The 15,195-nt window shown below is 49.8% G+C and overlaps 1 protein-coding gene across 4 annotated transcripts in view; it reads left to right on the top strand.

The window, feature by feature from the left end:
- Window positions 1-6,832, top strand: part of BAMBI (BMP and activin membrane bound inhibitor) — a 31,564-nt gene extending 24,732 nt beyond the window's left edge. For 2 of the 4 annotated variants that reach the window (XM_079910661.1, XM_079910659.1), the window contains 2 exons: window positions 4,162-4,449; window positions 4,841-6,832. In XM_079910661.1, coding sequence (XP_079766787.1) covers window positions 4,212-4,449; window positions 4,841-5,259 — 657 coding nt within the window. In that variant the 5' untranslated portion in view covers window positions 4,162-4,211 and the 3' untranslated portion in view covers window positions 5,260-6,832. Of the gene's footprint in view, window positions 1-591; window positions 995-3,964; window positions 4,067-4,161; window positions 4,450-4,840 lie in introns of those variants that run through there. The other 2 variants (XM_079910660.1, XM_079910658.1) reach the window with 2 other exon arrangements.
- Window positions 6,833-15,195: the final 8,363 nt, after the last annotated feature.

Raw genomic sequence — 15,195 nt, 5'->3', positions numbered from 1 at the left:
CCCTGCAGATCGACAGCCTGTCTGGGCCTTATTGATCACTCGGCTGGGCGGACGCGCGGAAGGGGCGGGGGGAGGGCTGAACGCGCCCCCTTCCCGCCCGGACGCCCTCCCCGGGCGCGCGCCGGCCCGCAGGGCCCACGCCGGGGGCCGCCCCCGCTCCCCCGAGCTCCCGAGGCGCGCCGCGCGACGGGAGGGCTCCGAAGGCGGCCGCGCGGGTCACTCGCGAGTTTCGGGGAACGACAAGGAAGCCACGCGCTGGCGCACGCCGGCCCGAGGCAGCGCAGTGAGGGTCACGGAGGCGGGGGCCCGAGGCATGGCCTGAGGCCCGGCTCAACCAGCCGCTCCCGAAGGTCACGGGCGCGCGGCCTCCGCGAGGGGGAGCGCGGGAGACGGCCGGCGCCCTCCGCAGCCCAGACGCCGGCGCCGCTCGGAGCCGCGGGGCAGCGCCCTCAGCCCGCGCCCGGCCCCGCCCCCTGGCTGCGGGAGGAGCGGCTGGAGCCTGGCGGCCAATCGGACGGCGCCGGCGCGGCCGGGGCGGGGCGGCGCCGGCCGGCTCCCAGCGCGGGGCGCTATTTACGGCGAGGAGCCGGCCTGATCCGGGCGGGTGTAGGCGGCAGCTCGCGGCGGGCGGTGTCTGCGCGCTCCGGCGCTCGCGCCTTCGCCGAGTGGCCGGCCGAACGCGGGGAACGGAGCCGGGCGCCCACTCCGACCGCCGCGCCGAGCGGGCGGAGCGGAGGAGCGCGCCTTGCGGAGTCGGACCCTGCCCCGCGCGCCCTCCAGCCGCGCTCCATGCTCCGGCCGCGGCCCGGCCCCGCGCCCCGGGCAGCACCCATGCCCTGCACGCGCCGGGAGCCGTAGGCTGCAGCTGCGCCGCGGCTCCGGGAGCCGGCGGGGGCGCCGCGGCCGTGGGGGGCGTCCATGGATCGTCACTCCAGCTACATCTTCATCTGGCTGCAGCTCGAACTCTGCGCCATGGCCGTGCTGCTCACCAAAGGTGGGTGCCCGCCGGCCAGCCGGCTGGGCGCGCGCTCGCCGGGGAGGGCCTCGGGGTCCCGGGGCGCCCGCCGCCAGGGCTTTGTTAGCGGCGGGAGAGGTGGCCTCCCTCGCGGGGCCCGCAGGTCGCGACAAGTTGCCCGTCCTTAGAAGTCGCGGCGGTGGCTTCGCGGCCGCCCCGGGGTGTCCCGGGCCCGACGCGCGGAGATGGAGTGACAGCCTGCGGGCGAGTGGTTGTCAGTGTTTGTACAGGTCGGCCCGTCGTGAACTTCCGATCGCTGCAGCCGGGGAGCGGGGCCCGAGTGTGGGGCGGAGGCGGCCGGGAGGGACGGCGGACCCCGCCCCCGTCGCCCAGTGCCCGCGTGTGCGCGTCTCCGTCGTGAGTGTGTGTCTCGGTGGTCTGCGCGGCTCTGTATTTGAGTGTGTCTCTGCTGCGAGTGCGTGTCTGTATTGCAGTGTCTCTGTCCGTGAGTGTGTGTGTGTTTTCGAGCGAGGGTGCTTGTGAGCCCGCGAGCGTGTGTGCCGTCCGAGGGGTGTGCGTGTGTGCAGGAGTGTGGGCTGTGTTGCTTCTCAGGGGTTGGGAGGTGGGGGCTCTGTCAGCGGTCGTGTTTCCCACTCACCTCATATTTTATAAACGCTACTCAAAAAAAAAAAAAAAAAGCAGCGGTCAGTTTCTTTTTTTCCCTGCAGGCTTTCGCCGTTTAGGTCGAAATAACCCAAACAACTGCCTCTGGGTTTCAAGGTCCCCCAGCCTCCCTCGCCAGGAACTCTCCCTGCTGTTTGCTCTGCGAACAGATACTTTTTTAGAAAATAGGAAGCATTTTTAGCTTTCTCCACCCCGCATCCCACGCCCCCTTTCCTCTAATTGCCATGTAGCAGGCATGAGGTTGAAGGATACGCCAGGCCAGCGAGGATGATGTGCTGCAGTATTTATTTACTTTGCAAGGAAGGCTGTAATCAACCCTAAATAACAGCCCTCGCGGGGTGCAGAGGGGAGCCTCCTGGCCCTATCAAAGGCCGGCCGAACGGGGCCGGACTGCGGCTGACATAAGTCGCAGATACCGAAACTATGTGCCTGATAATGATATAATTAGGGGATCAGAGGTTTCTGACTGCTGCGGACTTCAAACGCTTTGGAAGAAGCCCGCAGTCTCTCCTGTAGCCGTCCGGACTGAAGCAGACATTTTTGTTTAATCACCACATACAGTAACTAGAAAGGGGGGCAGACAGAAGAGCATTGTTCCCTGTTTCAAAATACCAGTCCCCTCCTGGCCTTCCACGTGCCACAGGAAGAAACTTTATGAAACGGCAGAAATAGAGTTTTAATACAGTAACACAAAAGTCCATTCAACTTGCTCCAATGTGGCTCCAATTAAAAAAAAAAAAAGTTGTTAGAGCTTTCCTAGTTACCTGTCAAGATTTTATTAGACTGTTTTAGGTCACTGAAAATACAGTCTTTCAAACAGGCTCTCGTAAACACTGAGGCAGCCTTCTACTTGTGTTCAGCTTCTTTTCTGCACGAGGTCTGAAGTGACTGGGATCAAAACTGACTTTTAATCTGGTTTATGTCTACTTTCAATCTGTCTGTGGAAATTGTCAGACTTAGGGATCTGCAGTCATCACCACTTAAGACCAGTGAGCTTTATGCGAAAGAGCAAGAGGCTTGGAAAGAGGAGTAAAGAGCTTCTGCGAAGCAGGCTTCTGACCGGAAGGTCCTGCTTACTGGAGAAGGGACCTGGGCCCAGACCAGGACGCAGCAGGACAGGACAGGAGCAAGACCTCCGGCTTTGCGGGGTGGCACCCAGGTTGCCAAAGATCTGTGTTTCCGTGGCTGCATTTTTAGACCTGAAGCATTAGCAGATGCCGGTGCAGGCTGAGCGCTCGGTCCGGTGGCCTGGAATTTGGACAGATAGTTAAATGAGACCTCTTACTCGGGCACTCGCGGGAGGAGGGAGGAAGAAAGGCGAGGCTGGGAAGAGGTTTGCAAAGCGGCAGTGCCCCGTGTCGGTGTTGGTGTTCAATTTCAGGGCGGCGGTTTCTGTAACCAGGCCGAACTTCAGAGGAGGAAGCTGGGGAGAGGTGTGTACCCGAGTTCAGTTCACAGCAGCTTCAGCCGTGGCAGGTGACAGTGGCCGCGGTCCACCGGGTCAGATAGCGTGTGAGCGAGCGCTCCCAGAGCCAGATAATTTCAACGAGAAGTTGACGTGGAAGCCTCAGATCTTGCGCTGTGACTTGCAACTCCCAAACTAAGTTTTATAAAGGAAACTTTTAATCACTTCCCATAGAAAAATTTGAGGTTTCCTTAAGGATTTTTCATTCAACCAGCAGAGGTTTTTCTGTTTCAGTGTTTCCCCTTTTAGATCCCATGTTGAATTACATAAAACTGGGGAGTCTGGGGCGGGGGGGGGGGTGAGCCTTGCAGTTTTACCCCCTCCTCCCTGCTCCCAGTTTTATGACTTTCCATTTGGGCTGAAAGAAACTGACTTTGGCAAGCAAACCACTAATTGTAAAGTGCCTAGTTCCTGTTTTACAGCATACTGGCTAAAAGCTCCCCTGCATGCAGAGATCTTTATAGGCAAAGTTTGCCTTTTCTAGAGAGGTTGCAAATAGCTACCCAGTTTCATAGTTTTCAGCCCCCCCGACCGGAGCAACTTCTAGATTGCTGTGTTTCTGGTTAGTAGCTTTACGAGATGTTAGCTAAGGCTCTTGCGTCTCGGTGCAGCCCTTTGAGGTAGTAACCGACTCAGCAGCTGCAATGGAATACGTACACTGACAGAATCTCAAAGCGTAGCGTTTCACGTTGTACGGTCGCGTAGGATTAACTGAGTAAATAATGTAATTTACCTTTTACGGTGGGAGAAATTATGGGGGTGATTATTTTGCTTCAGAAACAAAAGTGTTATTTTTCATTATCCGCTAACTTATCCTAAATTGAACTTTTCTCTGCTACGTGGATTAATACATTTCTAAGATGATATTTCCCTGGCTTGGGATCCAAGCACCGGCTTGCACAAAGGGCTTTCCCCGTCCACGCGGACTGCCCTTCGAAGCCCTCAGCTGAATATTCTCTAAAGTGAGTGTCTTTGAGATCGGGGGTTGAGCAGTTGCTTACGTGGATGCCTTATCTGGTCTCTGAAGCCGTCTGATGCAGTTTCCCCTTGTTTGCAGGTGAAATCAGATGCTACTGCGATGCCGCCCACTGCGTGGCTACTGGTTACATGTGTAAATCGGAGCTGAGCGCCTGCTTCTCCAAACTTCTTGATCCTCAGAACACAAATTCCCCTCTCACGCACGGCTGCCTGGACTCTCTCGCAAGCACAGCAGATGTCTGCCAAGCCAGACAGGCCCACAACCGCTCTGGCGGCGCTGCGCCCACGCTGGGGTGCTGCCACGAGGACATGTGCAATTACAGGGGGCTGCAGGACGTCCTCGCCCCGCCCAAGGGGGAGGCCCCAGGTAGGGAGAAGCCCTCTGACCGAGCCCTTGCCTGGTCTCTACTGGTTTTGTTGTTAATGTAATCGGGGATAGCAGAGGGAGAAGCACAGCTGGGTGCAAGGGGCATCTCTACTGGGTAGCTTTCGTGTCCGCGTGAGCGTTAGATGTCTGTCTGCGTAATAGGTTTTGCCTGTTTTTCCAACATTTTGAAGCCACTAAGAGACCATTACTAATCAGTAATGACAGTTCGAAAACAAGTGTTTTTGGAAGCTTCTCTGCCACACTGGCAGCATTTCTGTTCTAAATATTGATTGAATTGTAAGCTTCTCTTTAATGGGGTACCACGTTGAAAACGGAGGGGTGCCCGCAAACGTCTCCAGGAGGCTTGATCGTTTTGCTTGTGTTCCTTTAGGACAAGGGAACAGGTATCAGCATGATGGGAGCAGAAACCTCATCACCAAGGTGCAGGAGCTGACGTCCTCCAAAGAGCTGTGGTTCCGGGCGGCGGTGATCGCCGTTCCCATCGCCGGGGGGCTGATCCTAGTGTTGCTGATTATGTTGGCCCTGAGGATGCTGCGGAGCGAGAGCAAGAGGCTGCAGGACCAGCGGCAGCAGATGCTGTCGCGTTTGCACTACAGCTTTCACGGACACCACTCCAAAAAGGGGCAGGTGGCAAAGCTGGACTTGGAGTGCATGGTGCCCGTGACCGGCCATGAGAACTGCTGTCTGACCTGCGACAAGACGAGACAGGCTGACCTCAGCCACGACCGGATCCTGTCGCTCGTGCACTGGGGCATGTACAGTGGGCACGGGAAGCTGGAGTTCGTATGACGGGGTCTCACGGAACTGGACCTCTGGGGCCCTTTGAGTTCTGCTGGCCGGGAGCACTTTATCTGAAGAAAAACAAACTCGCGTCATGACCTTCGAGAGATAGAATGACCTCTGCAAACAGAATCTTGGATATTTCTTCTGAAGGATTATTTGCACAGACTTAAATACAGTCAAAATGTATTATTTGCTTTAAAAGTATGAAAAGCAAAGAGAAGACTCTGTACACTGTTACCAGGGTTATTTGCATCCAGAGGGAGCTGGAATCGAGTACCTAAATAAAAGAACGTGTGCTCTGTGTAAGCTCCTACATCCTGATTTATCATAGAGGTTAAAAAAAAAAAATATATATATATATATATATATTTTTTTTTTTTTTTTTGTCTGAAATTTTGCGGTGTCGTCATAAATTAAAAACTAAGCAGGAAGGGTAAGGAACTACGTATTAATGATACAGATGAAGGCCCGTCATCGCCCAGAGTCGGGTCTCAACCATAGATTTTGGCTTAACTTTTTCACTTTTATTATTTTTTTAAACAAGACCAAGATCTCGTTTTTTCTTACGTGGCGCGTGTGTCATTTTCTTACAGTGTGGAGAATGTCTAGATGGGCACTGCCCGTCACTCAGTGTCTCACCCGCAATGTTTGGTGAGGATGATGCTGGTTTTTAGCTTTCGTCTCATAGAAGTCAGAAACTTATTTATACCTGGTCAGATATCACTGACCAGTTTCGGAACTTGCCTTCGCAAAGAGTGGTATTTCGCAACTTGATCTAGGTGCTCTGGAATATGTTTTTAAATGTGTCTACCTCCGATCAAAAAAGGAAAAAAAGCTTTTACTAAATGAAACTTCGTTTTGGTAAAGTTAGTCACTGTCTACTTTTACTTCTTAATTCATCAGTTTATTCTGTCTCAAACCTAATTTAATATTTTGGACCCCAAATTTAGCCAAACATGATTGTACCATGTTCCTGGTTTTTAAGCCTTCCTTCCACACAGTGTTATTATTATTTTTTTTACTTCTCAATCTTTAGAAAGATTTTCAAGAGTGAACGTTATATATCGAGATTTAAATAACAGTTTCCTCCCTAAATGATTCTTTTATTTATATAATCAAATAGACTTGGTTTTAGCCACTAACACACTATGTAACAGTGTTCCCACTCCTGGAGGACTTCGGCAATACAGCCCAGCCTGAATTTAAACCCATGCCACATTTGTTTACTTTCTCCCCCCAGATGGGTCTTTGCTATCTTAAATGTGAGAATAATTTGTAGGTTCTTTTCTCAATACTTTTGTATATTTGAAACTTTTGCTTAAAAATTAACCTATAGCCTGCATATTTGAGTACATGGGGGTTTTCTTTTACGAATGTTAAAGGATTTTTTGCATTTTTTTCTGGGATATTTTATGATCAGTATAATTTGGGTCCTTTAAGAAGACAGGTGCAGTCGCCCAGTTGGTGGAAGAACCTGAGTTGAAATGACTAGTCTAAAAATGAATACCTAGGTTATTTAGGAACTAGTGGACCACAGCCCCAAACAAATTAGGCTATGGAATAAATATGCATTTTAATAAATGGCATTCGTGTTGTGCTTTTTGAGGTTGACAATTCTTGCACGCATGACTTACAATTTATAAAAGGTATTACGTTTTATGTGTGTCCATTTTTGAGGGAGTCAAAGAATTTTGGGGCCTAACTCTCCAAACCTAAGAGAACGGATCAAAATGGCCAGTTGGTGAAATTTCCACCCTCACCGCCTCTTCCAAGCTTTAGATCAAATTGCAGTAATTTTGTAGCCTGAAGGTTGAAAGACTTCTTGCCTCTTCTGCGTCCTCACGTCAGGGAGCGCGTCATGCAAGTCCCATGACTCTGAAGTGGCCTGTTCCCTTGCTTGGCCCGCTCTTATTCTTGATTCACCCCATTTCTTCCAAATACCAGTTAACTAGGAACTCAGGAATTCATTAGGAAATAAATAGAACAGTGAAGGATTGAAATTTATACTCTTGGAAACACTTTGAAATCAGTGAATTCCATCCTCCAGGAAGGCCTGCATCTGGGCTGGTGCTAAGGTCAGGGAAGTTTAGTGGCAGGTGAATACAAAGTGTCTCCACGTGGTTCTGTTTGGGCTGAGCTGCTTCCTGTTCTTTCTTGCGTAAAGGAGGCTGTTTACACCTCCCTGTTGGTGGGACGGTGGCTCTGTGCTCAGGGTGTCCTCAAGTTGTAGCCGCGTAATAGGCAGGACCTGTCTCTTTCCGTAATAACAAACCCTCTGCCTTTGCTATCTCCTTATTTAGTATTTGTACACGTTCTTGCCACCAGTTTTAAAGTCGGATCTGCACATAACTTGGACTTTTGACGAAAATATTGCAGGTTTCTCCACTTTGATTTTTCTAAGAACTAAATATAGTGTCTACTTTTGGTTCCCTGCGAGAGTGTAGAGGTTGCCAAGAGCGGAGATAGAGGACCCTTCATGAAATAATGACCTAGCTGATGCGGTGATGTAAGGATGGTGATGGATTTGTTTGTCTTTCCCTCATAGAGATGTTTGCCATTACGCTGAGGTGTCAGGACACGGCTGGGCTTACCAGGAACGGTCCTTGGTTAATATTGACATAGAACTCCCCCCAAAAGTAATTTTCCCTTTCTAAGTGGAAATTTGCCCAAACCAGAGACAAATGGGACCAAATTTGCCATGATGTTTCTGTACGTACACCCCTTAAACATTTCTGCCCCTTTTGAAAAAATTGATCTGTCCGTGGTTACATCTTTTATGTGATTTTTCCTCCCTTATTTTGAATGGCTCAGAGGCTTCCTAGAAATTGACTGGTGTGTCTCTAATTTCTGCTGAACTGATTTTATTAAAAACACTGCACCATAGGGGGTTTGACCTCCCTCCTAAAATACCAAACATGTCTGCTTTAGAAAATCACAAAGCTCTCCTCTGAAGAGCTTGTAAATCTGGTTTCAATATGGCTTGATTATAGACTAAAAGCTTGAAAGCAGTGGCGTCTAGTATCATGAGTCTGGAACTAGCCTTTTTGGGGCCAGGACAGCTTTTTTTCCTTAGAGCCTCTAATTGTTCCTCTTCTGTGTCTCTTAGCCCAAATAACTTTAAACATACAAAAGCTACGTGGTGTGATGAGGTTGAACTCATCCAAGGTAGCAGTCCAGAGCACTTGCGGGTCTCACAGCCTGGGTTCCTGTGCTCCTCTGTTCCCAGACGTGTGAACTTGGGCACATTACTTAGGCTCTTTGGATACTCAGTTCAGTTACCCACACAACGGGGGCTGTAATTACACCTTATGTGATTCTTGCGATGAGGTGTAGGAGGCGGTATTCCTGCTAATACACGAGTCTTGGATGAACTCAAGTCCCGCCCCCACCAAATCCTCAAAATTGGAGAACGGATACCTGTTTTTTATACAGTGGATAGTTTTATTTTACTCTTTAGTATTTCAGATCTTTGCACATTTGAGGTTTGCAAGCCCTTCTTCAGTTGCCTGCAGACTGGATTTAACTTTTTAAATATTCACTTTCAATGGACTGCTTTTAGCCTCTCCTAGCTACAGATCATGTTGGTTTGTAATTGTTTCCTTTTGCGATAATCTGGACGGCACTGATAGGAACGTTTTCATTGTGTGCACCTATCCCGTTGGATGTTTGACGGAAGGAAGTTCTCTCAGAGTTTCAGCTGCTCCAGGCGCTTAATCCACTGAGAAGACCACAAAAGCCAAGTTAGGTGTCAGTGCGTCAGAACTGCTCGACAGTTTGTGTCTGATGCATTCTGAGCAAGTGCTACTATCAATTACAGTCGGCCCCACAGGTGTTCCCGACAAAATACAGCGGTGCCACTGGTTTGGAGGACTTTGTGAATGTTTTCGGGGGGCGCCCTACTTAGTAAACAATCTACTTAATCTCCCTGGATGAAGTTAATTTAGTTATTACTCTGTGGGTCACAGTCATCACGAGAAAAAGAACTGCTGCAACACCAACTCACTCCCTTCCTTCCACCCAATTCATTCTGTGGATGTTGCCCTCACTGCTGACAAAAAAAACAGACCCTCGATCTGAGAATCTGAGATCCAATGCAATAATGAAATTAAATGCTCTTTCAAGTTTTGACAACTCTTTATTTGAGGTACAGTTTTAGACTAACCACAGCCTTAGAGCCTCTAATTGTTAATTTGCTAACACTGCACGGTTCTGCAGTGCGGTGGTATCGTTCGCTTGTCTGCCATTCCAGAAATTTGGAGATAGAATTGGGAAGGGGGACAGAGCTGAGTTTAACCAGATAGTAGGGTTTACTTGCAGCAAGGCAGCAATTTTCCAGTGGTTCTGCTCTGTAACCTTTAGAAGTTTTTGTTACTTGGGGAGGGCTACCAACCTTACAGCCGCAAGCGTTGCCCTTTATGTGAATGTGAATGTGGATAACCAGATGGGTATTGATGAGCAATCTTGGAGACACTTTGAATGAGCAGTTAGGTAACATCTCAAGGCATTTAAGGAGATTCCTCAAGACTTCAGGGAGATTCGTCTGCCTAGTAGCCAGCGGCCAGATGGCCTCTGGGGGCTATTTCAAATTGCATTTAGTTGCCTGTATCTTGCAGATTAGATGCTATTGGACTAAGCCTGAGCACAACCCTGGGAAGAGAGTGCATAACTGTTTATCACACACCGTATGTGTACACACAGGCCATGCCGCGGCCAAACGGTCTTTGTAATCCTGGAGCGATTGTACATTTAACAGATTTCAGGGGGGCGTGTAAGTAGATGTTGGAATTTGTCAGTGATTTGTTTTGAGACACTTGAAGACTGTGTTAGTTGTGATGAATTAATCGGGTCAGAGGCTGTCGTGTGGGTTTACTCTGAAAGATCTCGCGTTACAGACCTAATGGGACAAAAATTGTGTTAGCAGTCGAAACCAAGAGGAATGCAGAAAACGCCTTACCCCTGGTCTCTCCCCCTTGGCATTTCCCTGGGGACTAATGAGGACAGTGGAGAGACACCACACGTCAAGCCGTTTCTGCCTTTTCAAGCATTAGACGTTCAGGTGGAAACCTTGTTCACTAAGTGCAGTGGATGTAATTTTGATACCATAGACTTTAACTCACGGTTGCCTTGGAGAATGGGCTATTCCTCACCTGGATTTAGGGATTAAACTGTGAACTCCTCGTGGGGAGGAGCTAGCATCAGTCACCTTTGTAGGTTTCCACAATCCAAGGAGAGAGTGAGATGAAGGACAGATCAAGGCTTCTTGTCAACAGGCATCTGAATTTAGACTGTCAGTAAATAAAGAAACATCGTCTTTCTGTTTGTTTCTCTACCCCAGACTACAGTTTCCCAGATGTGTAATTTTTTTCTCTGGGAAGCCTAAAGGAAAGCAGATTGCTAGTGAAGGGAGAAAGCACTGAGGCGTGGCCCAGTCCGCTAGCCACCTTTTAATGTTAGCACAGCCTCCAGGTTCATTGAAGGAAACTGATTCTTACCAGAAAGTATATCCTCCTCCCACCATGAAACCAAGAGCTGTACTTTCATCTTAGTATTTTTAAATATCCAAGATTTTCATCAAATATGGTTTCTCTAAGGAGTCAGGAATAAGTGCCCGAGCGCTGTGCTCATCACAGAGCTCAGGGATCTGGAACTTGCAGGTGGATACGCTATTTCAGCCGCAACTGCGGCAACTGGGGCAACTTTGGCGAATTCTTTTCTTCTCCTGGAAATGAGCCTCTGACCAGATGCTATAATAAAAGCAAAGAATAGTCTGCTGTGTCTTTTATTCAAGGACACACCAAAAGTTACCAATAAATTACCTGCCCCCTTCAAACGTTCGGCATTTGCATCTGAAAATGCTTGTACTTCAAAAGCCAAGGGCTTCTGGTGCGTCCGTTTACAGTTTTATAAATTTAGACTTTGTATAGCTTTCTTTTATTACATTATTATGTAGTTTTTATTATTGTAATATAATTATTATACTATTATATATTTACTAATATAATCAATATAATACAACATGATATAATTAATATAGCATTAATAACATTAACTTTATTAATATATTATATCATATAAATATATTACTAGTTAATATACATAATGTAGTTGATATTTTATATTTCATTGTTTTTTATTATTATATAGTTTATTATATTATATATATATTATTTCGAAACTTAGTCATGCATAGATAAGTAACCAAAGGTAAATTTAAGATGTACGTGTAGAGGGTGTTCATTCACGCCTTTCCAATCCTCATATTATTTCTAGTGTCCCATATTCTTTTATTTATTTAAAAACATTTTATATGTACCTGTATTTATATTTTCCATGAGTCCTGGCTCAAAGCGACGTCAACCCGCTGCCAGCAGTGTTTGTTAGAAATACGAGTGAAGTGTGGAAAAGAGGAACGCCATTTCCTCAAAAGCAGCACTGGTGTCGGCCAGCATTTTCAAAGGCACATTTTCTGCAGAATCTGCCGTGGCAGCGATCCTGCGGGTCTCCCCTGGGACTCTTCGTGTCCCGCTACGATGTCACAGGAGGACGAAGCACGGAGGTGGCACTGCTGGCGGGGCCGTCTGAAGGGGGTCGTCCGTCCCTGCGGGATGCTGAATGTCAAGGGTCATTTCCCGAGCCTGACGCTTGACTGTGAAGCGGGTTAGGAGGTCAGTCTTTCCAGGCGCTGGCCTGTGACGAGCACTAGAGGTGGACCGTAAACCCCGACGTCCTCACCCACCTTGTTTAACCACAGGACGCTGTTGGTTGGCATTTGTGTGCAAATTGCGGTGAGTACCTCACCGGTGGCTTTGAAATGTTCGGTTTGTTTATCCCAACGTGGGAAGCCCGGCCTCTTCCTGGTGGGGGAAGGTTCATGGGGCTCTTATTCGTGGCCCTCAGCAGTGAATGAAGTCCAGCAGTGACCGACACCCTCGGCGTTTTCATTCGCTCACGCTGGCCTTCGGGAGTGCAAGTGGCCGCTGGTCCCTGGACTGACCTGGACGGAGGGGCCCCCGGGAGCCGCCGGCTCTCGGGTGGTGGAGCTCCCCTCCACCCCTGCTCCCGGCTGGGCCTGAGCCACCAAAGCAGCAGGCGACCGAAAGGGGAAAACTCCTGTCTTCAGAATATCCATCACATAAACACTGTGTCTGGAGAAAAATAAATTGGCCATTTCCTGTGGCTTCCTCTCCCCACCTATTCTGGGAAAAGGCCCCTCCCTCCTGGGCTTGAAGAAGATCTGCGGTGAAGTCCCTCCCTAGGTGGGTCTTTGTGGGAACTTGCTTGAGTCAAAAGCAGTCGTTCAAAGTGCTCGTCCGGACGTTTTAATCGTCTTTACAGGGGCCGTGGCGGTATGGTTCTGGCTTGCGAGGGACCTGGGTTTGCATCCCGACTTGGCTTACCTGTGGTGGGACTTCAGCCTAACTAACCCCTGTTTCCTCACTGGCACGCGAAGATAATAATGTTCTCAGCACTTTGGGCTGTTGGGAGGATTAACTAAGATAATGAAAATAAAGGTTTAGCTCAATCCTTTGTGGAGTTGTAAATGTTAGCCGTCACGACGAGATGTCCCTTCATAAACGCTCCCGATGCTTAGAACAGACGCACAGGTGCCCGGGGGTCCGCAGGCCCGCTTTACAGTCCAAGAGACAGACTGGATAGTTTCAAAGATCCAGTGACGTGCCGTCATTTTTGTATGTGTGTCTTTAATTTGTGCAGGTTAACCTTCCACGTTTATAGTTTGCTCAAGACAGTAGGAAAGTACTTCATTTTAATTGAAAAAAATATGGAAACTACAATATCCCTGGTAGGAAGAGTTTACTTATTAGGAACCTTTATGATGTCTGCATCAGCAGAGAGCAGATTGCGTAACGCTCCCCACAATCAGGGAGGGCACGTTATCTGCTCCCTGACAACAGATGCCTGTTTCTGCGTTTTTGCACATTCTGTTAATGAATACACACCTCCCGAATGTGCTGGTCTGCCTGGCTGGCCTGGTGACAGAGGGGCCAGCCACAGGCCACAGCTTCGAGCCCAGGTAGCACAAGCACGTGGCCTGGCCCCCCGTTTTGCCACTCGGGGGTCCGTGTGCTGAGCTGGTGAGAGTCACCTCCACAGGAAGGCGAGAGGCATATTAAGATTTTGTTCCGGACCATTCCTGGGTTCCATAAGCTCAGTGAGGACTGCTCTCATGAGAATCTGTGCTTCTACGGAATCTGTTGGCCTAAAACCACACTGCAGGGGCTTCCCTGGTGGTGCAGTGGTTAAGAATCCGCCTGCCAGTGCAGGGGACACGGGTTCGAGCCCTGGTCCGGGAAGATCCCACATGCGGCGAAGCAACTAAGCCCATGCGCCACAACTACTGCTCCTGAGCTCTAGAGCCCACGAGCCACAACTACTGAGCCCACGAGCCACAACTACTGAAGCCCGCGCGCCTAGAGCCCGTGCTCCACAACAAGAGAAGCCACTGCAATGAGAAGCCCGCGCACCGCAACGAAGAGTAGCCCCCGCTTGCTACAACTAGAGAAAGCCCGCACACAGAAACAGACCCAACACAGCCAAAAATAAATAAATAAAATAAATAAATTTATTAAAAAAAAACACACTGCAGCTTTGATAATAGGGGAACCAATCATAAATCCACCAATTTGTCATTTATTTTTCCTTATGAGGAATGTGGTGACACGGGTCGTCCTGTGTCTCTGAGTGTTCCTGTAGGCCAGCCTCGTGGGCATGTCACTTAAGAAGTTGACAGATCAGCGGGGCTGCCCCAGCCCAGGGCTCTGTCTGTGGGTCCCATGTCCATCGACACAGCGCCTTCGAGCAGCCCCAGCCTCTTCCTGGACCGCCTGCGTGTGAGAGGCGGGTGGCAGGTGCAGCGCGTGTCTCTTTAGCTCTGGAACCGTTTCCCCCATCCTAGGTCTTTTGCCCCTTGTTTCTTCAGACCCGCTTGGATGTGGCTTGCATTGTTAATGATTAACGTCAGGCCCCTATCTCTCCCCCTAGGCTTGGGGTGTCCTGTCTGTGACACTCCACAGCTCAGGCCATCTCTCTGGGTTTCGCACCCTTTTGCTCTGACTTAATGTCATGTTTCTCCTGTGAGCGTGTCTCTAGGTTTGGCTTTTCTGCCTAGCCTGTTTGTCTTCCAGTAATATGACTGGACACAGACCTTTCACTTCGGCTTTGACTGGGATGCGCTCTGTGTCAGCCCTGGTGCCGTGATGTCAGGCTGGCCACAGCCAGCGCTGGACCAGGCCCGAGTCACCCTGCCTGCCTGGGCCTGGGAACACTGGACTCTTGCTTAGATACAAACTTGGCTTCACACTCAAGAATCACATGTTCATTAACCTCACCAAGACACATCTAACCCTACATTCCTGGTGGGCGTTCCTTACCCGAAGATAATGTAGGATTGGACCCTGTGCACTTAGCGGGTCAGAGGTAAGCTGGAGTCCTCATGGCCAAGACAGTGGTTGAAGGAGGTGACCCGCACCACTGGGAGTGAGGACACGCTGGCAGTTTCTCTGGTGGCCCTGAGCTCATCACAAAAGGGGCTGTCCGTGTTTTCCGGGCCCTGGTCTGACGTTTTGCACTGAAATCTGCTATAATTGCTCTGATTCTTGCTGCAGGCAGAACAATTTAGGCTCAGCCCCTCTTCGGTTCTCCGCGGTGCCATTTCCAGTCCCCTCCAGCCTGTTACGTTGCCCGTGAGAAGGAGAAATAAGTCTTCCACACCCACCGGGAGGCTTCTCTAAGGAGCCAAGGGGGCGCTCCTGGCAGAGCCGGGAGAAACGAAGAGACCTGCGCCTTCCCAAGCGTGCCTGCTCCCCGTGGCTGGAGGCTGCCTGACTTCACAGGCCCAGGAACCACCAGCTGGATCTGGTCGGATGAGATGTTACAGGTTTTCTGGCCAAACTGTTGGCCCACAGAGGCAGCTGGTCAGGCTGT

This window comes from Stenella coeruleoalba (genome assembly GCF_951394435.1).
Source record: "Stenella coeruleoalba genome assembly, chromosome: 2".
Lineage (NCBI taxonomy): Eukaryota > Metazoa > Chordata > Mammalia > Artiodactyla > Delphinidae > Stenella > Stenella coeruleoalba.
This window is presented reverse-complemented; position numbering and strand designations above follow the sequence as displayed.